This window comes from Hyla sarda, chromosome 2 (genome assembly GCF_029499605.1).
Source record: "Hyla sarda isolate aHylSar1 chromosome 2, aHylSar1.hap1, whole genome shotgun sequence".
Classification (NCBI taxonomy): domain Eukaryota; kingdom Metazoa; phylum Chordata; class Amphibia; order Anura; family Hylidae; genus Hyla; species Hyla sarda.
Window position 1 is genome coordinate 207,369,702 of NC_079190.1, and position 8,872 is coordinate 207,378,573.

Genomic DNA, 8,872 nt, shown 5'->3' on the forward strand with positions numbered 1-8,872 from the left:
CATCCAGACCCCCGTCATTAACACTCTCATCATCATTACCCTGTCATCATCCCCCCTTCATCATCACCGCCTGTCATCATCCCCCCTTCATCATCACCGCCTGTCATCATCCCACACACCCCTTCATCATCCCCTTGTCATCATCCCACACCCCCCTTCATCATCCCCTTGTCATCATCCCCTTGTCATTATCCCCTTGTCATCATCCCCACCCCCCTTCATCATCCCCTTGTCATCATCCCACACCCCCGCCTTCATCATCCCCTTGTCATCATCTCCACCCCCCTTCATCATCCCCTTGTCATCATCCTCTTGTCATCATCCCCTTGTCATAATCCCACCCCCCCCCTTCATCATCCCCTTGTCCTCATCACCACATGTCATCATCATCACCGCTTGTCAATGTCTGATACAGTGTTCTTCAAGCTGCGGACCTCCAGATGTTTCAAAACTACAACTCCCAGCAAGCCCGGGCAGCCATCGGCTGTCCGGGCTTGCTGGGAGTTGTAGTTTTGAAACCTCTGGAGGTCCGCAGGTTGAAGACCACTGCGGCCTTCGACATCATCCAGCCCCCTCTCACCGCCTTTAGTTCTGTACTCCCCTCCGCTCGGTGCTGGTCCGGTGCTGCAGGACTGTCCGGTGGGGAGGTCGTCCGGTGGGATAGTGGTTCCGGGCTGCCATCTTCACCGGGGGGCCTCTTCTCTGCGCTTCGGGTCCGGAATAGAGGCGTTGCCTTGACGATGACGCAGAGGGACGTTGGTAATGAACGTACCTCTGCGTCGTCATCAAGGCAACGTGACTATTCCGGGGCCAGGCCCGGTGAAGATGGCAGCCCGGAACCACTATCCCACCGAACGACCTCCCCACCGGACCAGCGCCGAGCGGAGGTGAGTACAGAACTAAAGGGGATGAGAGGGGGCTGGATGATGTCGAAGGCCGCAGTGGTCTTCAACCTGTGGACCTCCAGAGGTTTCAAAACTACAACTCCCAGCAAGCCCGGACAGCCAATGGCTGCCCGGGCTTGCTGGGAGTTGTAGTTTTGAAACCTCTGGAGGTCCGCAGGTTGAAGACCACTGAGGGCGGAGAGTTCACTCATGTATAAGCCGAGGAGGGTGTTTTCAGCACGAAAAATCGTGCTGAAAAACTCTGCTTATACTCGAGTATATACGGTATGTAAAACTGCTTTTATTGTACCAAAAAATATTAAAAGCTCAGTGAAAGTAAAGCACTAAAAAAGTCTGCCTATAATAAAATATAGTGTGTATAAGAAATCTAAAGTATGAAGCATGCTCAAGTGAAAACATTTCTATAGAATGATAAAAGTGAAGCTTATGAAAAGATTAAGAAGGTTCTATTTAACATAAGAAGGTGACACAATAAATGATTTGGTGTAATCTACAAAGGTTTCTTGCTATTCATGACCTTTTTTATCCAGTTTGTTTTTATATCTTACTGTCTTCAGCTTTATCATTATGTCTCTGCAGTACATGCTCTATTGTTTTGCTAGTCTGTGTCTGTGTAAAATACATTCTGAGACATCACTGTTAGATTAAATTGATTTCATTTAAATGAGCTACAAAACCATCATAAAGCCAAAGCCATCTCAGTGTTCATGATTTATTAAATCGGATTGACATGGATATTGAATACTTTGATTACATTTAATGTAAATGGGACAGCATTTTTTCAAATAACATTATTCTCCTATTTGTTGTAGCTATTTGAAGGTTGAGTGGGATATCAAACGCAAAACTCCAAGGGAATTTAGCAGGTCCAGCATGAGAGACTTGTATCCCAAAGTTCCGAAACAGAATAACAGCACAGACTGTGGTTTGTACGTCTTGCAGTACATGGAAAGCTTTGCTCAGGTGTGTACAGTATATAGACATAATAATCTGTCTGTAAAACTACTTGAATATAGAATCATTGAGGGGAATTTATCAAAAGTGAACTTTGTTTTTGTTCACTTAAAATAAAAAAAAGTTGCTGGGGAAGTGGCATTCGTGCGCTATTTTATCAATACAATACAATTGTATTAAAAAATTGCATTAAAAGTCGCACTGACTTTAATACAATTGTCGCATGGAGTGATATAGGGCAGGGTTGAATTGCCCTGCACATTATAAATTAGTGACCACTGCACAACGTGGTCTAAATCAGATCACTTCATGGTTATAAAAATAAAACAGTCTAAATGAAATGTTGCGACAAATTTTGACGAAAAAAGCGGTCTACATTGCTTGATAAGTTCCCCTCATTATGTATAATTGAGGCAGGAAGAGGTTACAGAATATTGTCAACATCATATGAATTTGTAGTCTCCCTGGGACCCTTACTTTCACTTCCATGGGCTACATGTTTCTGTCTGGCCACTATATAACGCCCTCTTGGACCATAGATTTACAAAGTCCAAATAAAAGGATTTCTGGGGCAGCAAGTGAAGGCACATATTATGTCTTATGAAAATATATATTTGCAAGCTTTCAGTGCATCAGGCTTCTTTATCAGGGTTGATGAAGAGGGCCCTGTTCTCTGAAAGCTGCTGTCTTTAACACAAACATATTCAACATCCTATTAATATTATTTACAAATATTCCTGACAAATATTTAATTAATTACTTATGTTATTTTCCTTATCCTACAGAAACCTATTGAAAGCTTTGATCCTCCAATGCGTTTAGAGAACTGGTTTCCTGCAATTGTAGTTAAGAATAAAAGGGATGAGATTAGAGACTTGATTCTACGGCTACATGTGCAGCAATCTAAGAAGAGCTAAAGAGAAAGCCACTGCCTACCCCTCATGGTACAGCAATAGGATTTTTGCTTTCTGTAAAGGCTGAACAGAAGATACAAAATGTCTTTGTAATTATTTATATTTGGAAATATCTTTATAGGAATAAAAAGAAATTGTAATATAAACCTTATATAAACATTTGTTGTTACGCATTCTTTGCATTGAAATATGTGACTAAGTTTATTTTATTTGTTTTGTACATGGGTTTATTTAAAGCGCACCAGTGAATAGTAACAGCTTTTGTTGAGGTCTGCGTCTTCAGACCTCAACCAATGATTAGAATGAGCAGCAGAAGAACCACTACTGTCCTCGCACTGTCTGTGAGACCAGAACCATCCCATAGACTTACTTTATGATTCTGTCCTGGTCAAGTGAATGCACTAAGCAGGCTTTTTCACCTGATCGGTCGGGGTCTGAATACTCCGACCCGACCAGTCGAAACTTTTTATATGTACAACATGACAGTGCCCATTTAAAGGGTCTTTCTAATTTAATCCAAACAAAGTATAGGCTGCTGTATGAATAAAATAACAAAATAGACTATAATAACCTTACCCGGTCTAGCGCTAGTGCTCTTTTCTACTCCGTCCCTTTGCTTACTTACCCTGAAGATGTGTGGTCCCTGCCCTGCTAATTGCATTCCTAATATATGTTAGTCTCAGTTAATGACTTCATTGGGTTTAGAACATCCTCAGGAGAGCAGGGAGAGCACATGATCAGGGTAAGTAAACAGAGGAGCCAGGGTGGGCTGGAGCACTGTATCCAAATTAGGATTATCTAATTGAAAATTGCTTTATTTTTAATTTTTTTCATATATAAAATTAAGCAAACGGGCCTATAGCCTTGAGGCAGTTAGCCCCCGTCTTGTGAACACTTGCTACTCTGCATATATGGAAAAGCGCAAAGTTTGCAAATCTAAAGCAATGCCTATGAGGGTGCCTTTAACCCCTGATTGATATTGTTACACTATATGAAACCATCAATAAAGGGATCTATGATGCTTTCACTTCGGGTCATTTGATCCACGATCAGACTTTACCATGAAGCCGTAATATGGAAACAAACACTTGTCTGAAGCAGATTATGCTACTATCAATTGACTTTAATGGGTCTGCCGCAGAACATGCAGCAGATTATGTATGTGTAAACATACTTTTTAAGAGAGAACTAACCCTAGATACTAGCTAATCATAACCTCTACCAAGGTGTAAGGTTAAGCTCTATCTCAAATTACTAAGCTCAATATTCCTTTATTTAAATAATAACCACAGAGGTCCAGAGAGCAGAAATGTGTTGCTTTATGCATGATCCATGAAGATCAAGGGCACCTCTATCTGCCTGGTGTGTGGAGTTTTATTTACTTAAAGGGGTTGCCAAAAATATTTTTATATAGGAAAGTGCTCAGAGTTTGCAGACACACAAAAATAAATGTACTCTCCTACCCGCCAACCTCACACTGGTGCCATACCAATTGCTCTGAGCTTTTTGTTCTCCTTCTGACATGCAGGAAATGCCCACTTAGTCAATCACCTGCAGAATTGGGTCACTCGGGGGGGTTCACGGCAAGGGAGGTGAATACCAGCCTCCCTCCAAAGGTTACCCACATATTAGCCCATTCCACCATGTCTTGATCCCCTGTGTGAGTATGGTTGGTGTAGGGTGGGGTATACATGCACTCTCACCCACCTCTTTGGTGTTTTTTTATGCCTAAAGGAGTATTCTAACCATATACTTTTATTTGTTTCCATCACTGCTATAAATATTTAATGCAATGCCAGGCCACCCTTTTGACTTCCACTCTATTTAGACTTGCTGCTAGTGAGTGTTTAGACCCCTAGAGATCTAACATCCCCTACTCATTAAATAAGATAAATATTTGTGGCTGAGATATCCATTTAGTCAACCTTTTTTTTTTTTTCTTGCATTTTATTGTTCTAAAAATGTATTTTATGTAGTGATCTGTTTTATTTGTTGAATTGAATTTATAGGTATTAAGGTAATAACTTATAAAATAAATTATACATTCTAAATAAATGTAGTTCTACCTTTGAACCTCATGTCACCCTAACAGATGTGTGCCAGGGTGATTACATGCACAACTTCTAATATCACTCTTTGTGATAATACCCTGTCATGTAAAGGGCTTTTCACACTGCATCTCACTAAAATGGTTTAGGTATACATCATAGGAGAATTTCTCTACATATGTTTTTGTTTTTTACTGTATAATGCTTTATGCATTGGCACAGATAAATAGATAAAATGGGCACTGTCAAACCAAAAAACTTTTATATGTTGTTGCTGATGAGAATTAAAGACCCTTTTGTAATATGGTTGTTAAAAGGTTTTTGAAAATGTTGTAAAGAAAATGGCTCCTGAAAATCTCACCTCTAGGGGTCCCCATACCTACTGGGTATGGAGACAGCATCAGGTTTGTCCATTAGTCATGGAAAAGAGATGACTCCTGGACAAGGCTGCATGAGCAGACACACCAATCACCCCCCACCACCACAATGGAGATACACGCCCACTTTCCCCTAAAGGATTTCTAACACTGTGAGTTAATGAAAAGGGGTGTTTTCATAATGTAGGTTATAGAGGCATAAAAATTAGATGTACATGGTCAGGATTAGGTGCTGAGTAACATAAATTTTTTGGGGGATCTGACAGGAGCACTTTAAGTTAAAACACTAATGTAAATCACCTGAAAAATTACACTTTTTTGGTCTCCTTTGGGCACTGAGAATCTATGGAGATATTTACCATATACACTGAGCATTTGCAGCACATATAGCAAAAGCACAATGATGACAGGAAAACAGCCAAAAAGGAAAAAGGCCAGCTTCACATGGCATATTACGGCTGCATATATGCATCTGTATTATGACCACAAGTCCTGGCCTGATACTTGTGATCAGTGGGGATTCAACCTCTTGGACACCCTTCGTAAGTCCCATTTCTCTATCGGCTCCATTGGGGGACACAGACCATGGGTGTATGCTGCTGTCACTAGGAGGTTCGACACTATGGCAACAAGAAAAGTCTGCTCCTCCCAGCAGGGTATACCCGCCCACAGGCACCTGAGGTAATCAGTTTTAGTCCCAGAGCAATAAGGAGGTGGATATGGTCTGGAGTTCTCTCCAGACCAGGTCTTATGTTTTATTATTTTCCTAGTTAGGGAATGTGCTAGATTTTTTTCATTCCATTTCCATTTCTTTCCTGTTTTCAGGTGGCGACTCAGGAACTGCGTCTCACTGTTTCCCCATTGCGAGTAAGGGGGCACAGACATTGCGTATATGCGCTGTTCATCCCCTCTCGCCAACGGGCAGCGCCTGGGTTTGTACCTCATGGGTCCGAGTCACCCTTTCTCCCTGCTCGCCACGCTCGCACATGGTAGCCCGGCATGATGCAGGTGATAAAAGCTGGCTGAAGACTTCATAGGAAGACTTCATGAGGTAAGTTCTTCTGACTGAGGTGAGTATATTTCCCTTTCTCCCTTAGGTGCAGATTTGCAACATCTGGAGACCCTCAGTTTTTGACCCACCTTTCTCATGGGTCTAATGGGGCTGGCCTGGACAGGGGGTCCTTTATTACTGGGGTGAGCAGTGGCAGTTTGGATGGGGCACAGCTTAATTCACTTTATTCATATATATATAAATATATGTGTGTGTGTGTGTGGAAACGACTGTGTGTGTGTTTTTTACATTGAAGCGGCTGACAGCCGCGGCGTTCTTCTATGCGGGCGCTCTGAGCGCCGGCTTACTTTCACTTTCAGCAGCGGCTGATGCCGGCGGTGTCTAGTCCGCTCAGTTCCCCGCGAGCGCACATGCATTCTCATGTGCGCTCGGGGCAAGGAGCGGGCGCCATTACGGGACTTCTTGTTTAATACTTCTCAGGGCGCGAACCAACCACCAATCAGCGCTGTGCGCGCAATTATGGTGGCAGGGGCCAATCACCGATGCCCTCTGCTCCTAACACGCCCCTCCCTTGCTATTGGCCCGAATTTCTCCTCTCTGACAGCCTGGAGACCACTATGGGTTCGAGTCCCGAGGTGGGACAGAGTGTTACAGTGTTGTGGTTTAATTTTAAAATAGGCCCATTGTGGTCTATGGGGATCTCAAGGCATGTGAAACAGTAAGATAAGCAGGCTGTATCAGCAACACAGTGGAATGGAACACAGTCTTGGGTGAGAGAGGCCCAGAACGGCCTCCCTCTCAACAGTTAACTGGAGTGTTAGCCACTGTTAACACTGTATTTCTAAACTGTCTGGTTCTGCTGAACCACTTGTTCTGCCTGCTCCACTGCTACCCCAGACCCCCCTGCTACTCTACCCCGATTGTTCTTCCAGACCCGGTGGGTTCGGCAGCCCCTCCAGCCAGGGTTCCCTCCTTCTCCCAGTCTATATCCGACTTGGCTCAGGTCTCCCGTTATGTGGTGACTGCCTTGGAGAGGCCCTCCCTACACCGGCCCTCTGGAGGGTCCCGCTCTCCCCCTATTCTGATGCTCTCGCAGCATCATAGGGGTGTGTCATCTGACTCATCTTCCGAGTGTTCTGGCAGGCACGAGCACTCCCCTCGCAGGCATCGCCCCGTTACTCCGACCTCTAGCAAGCGACGCTCCTCTAGGGAATGCTCCCAGGGTCGCTGCTCTGGCTCTCCAGACCCGCGTACCAGGTCAGTCTCTCTCTTCCAGGGCCGCCTCACATGTTCCCATTCACCTGGAGAACTTGTGGAAGAAGTTTCTGATTTGGCCTCCGACTCAGAGGGCTGCACGGATGTGCCTAATGTGGTGTACTCATTGGTTGCGGCCATATGAGACACCTTCCAGCTAAAGGACCCAGGAACTTCGGACGTGGCTCCAGAAGTCTCTTTTCTTTGTGCCCGACCGGCACTCAAGACTTTCAGCTTTCACGCTGAATTTTACGCCCTGCTGGTATCTGCCTGAAGTCACCCTGACGAGAAGTTTCAGGAAACGAAGAAGGTTCAAGCGTGGTATTCCTTCGCCAAGGACCTCATTGCTCGGTGGACCTTTTTTCCAACTGCGGATCCGCCAGTCTCCCGCCTCTCTAAGGCGCCTGCCCAGCCTTTGGCTGATGCGGCTGCCTTCAAGGATCCAGCAGACATGAAGGTGGATACTTTGGCAATCTCTGCCTTTGAGGCAGCAGGTTCTTCCTGCTTTTGCTTCTGCCTTGGTGTCAAAGGCCCTTTTAGTATGGTCTTCCAACTCTGCCAGGGTAGTCTTCAAGATCCCTCCGGGGTATTTCTTTAATCTGGCTCTCCGATGCTCCGCAGATGGAGATTTTCTGTGTTCTGCTTCCATGCGCAGCCACTGTACTGCCTTTGCCACAAGCTACCTGGTAGCCACTGTCCCTCCATGTGGCTTAAAGCCTGGCATGCGGATGCTACCTTCAGGAAGTGAGGCGACGGGCGGAAAAGAGTTCTTTATTACCTCTGGATAAGGCTCACAGAATCGCTTTCCGTTGTAAATCCTCCTTCCGGTTCTGCGGACCTTTGGTACCAACAAAGGGTCCAGCCAGGCGCCTTCTCGGGAAGAGGGCTCCCTCCTTCCGATCCCGTTCCTCCGGGAGGTCGGCTATTCATTCCGGCCGTTTTGCGGCCCCATCAGGCACCCATAGGCCTTCCTTGGCCTGAAGGGTTGCCCCCACCCGCCGACCTTTCTCGGATGGTTGGTCGCCTCTTACTCTCTGGGGTGCCTGGACCATGCAGCTCCTTTTTTTATCCAGGGAGTAATTCTCCCGGTTCCTTCAGGGGAACGTTTTCGAGGTTTGTTCCAACCTCCTTGTGGTCCACAAGAAAGGCGTTTCTGTTTGCCCAGTCTTGGTTCTCGGGTATCTCAGCCAGTGTCTTGCTTTCCCATCCCGAATGGAGTCTCTCCGTTCGGTGCTGGCGTCCATGGTTCAAGGGGAGTTTTCGTTCCTCGGTGGACTTCAAGGATGCCTGCCTCCACATCTCATTGTTTCCTCGTCATCAGCGGTACCTCCGCTTTGCATTTCCGGATGGTCATTTTCTATTGTGGCTCTCCATTTCGGTCTGGCCACTTCTCCGCGAACCTTTACCA

General features: G+C 45.3%; 1 protein-coding gene across 5 annotated transcripts in view; it reads left to right on the plus strand.

Moving 5' to 3' along the window:
* SENP7 (SUMO specific peptidase 7) overlaps positions 1 to 5,481 on the plus strand; it is a 123,936-nt gene extending 118,455 nt beyond the window's left edge. For 3 of the 5 annotated variants that reach the window (XM_056556183.1, XM_056556184.1, XM_056556182.1), the window contains exons 21-22: positions 1,718 to 1,868; positions 2,645 to 5,480. In XM_056556183.1, coding sequence (XP_056412158.1) covers positions 1,718 to 1,868; positions 2,645 to 2,776 — 283 coding nt within the window. In that variant the 3' untranslated portion in view covers positions 2,777 to 5,480. Of the gene's footprint in view, positions 1 to 1,717; positions 1,869 to 2,644 lie in introns of all 5 variants that reach the window. The other 2 variants (XM_056556181.1, XM_056556185.1) reach the window with 2 other exon arrangements.
* Positions 5,482 to 8,872: the final 3,391 nt, after the last annotated feature.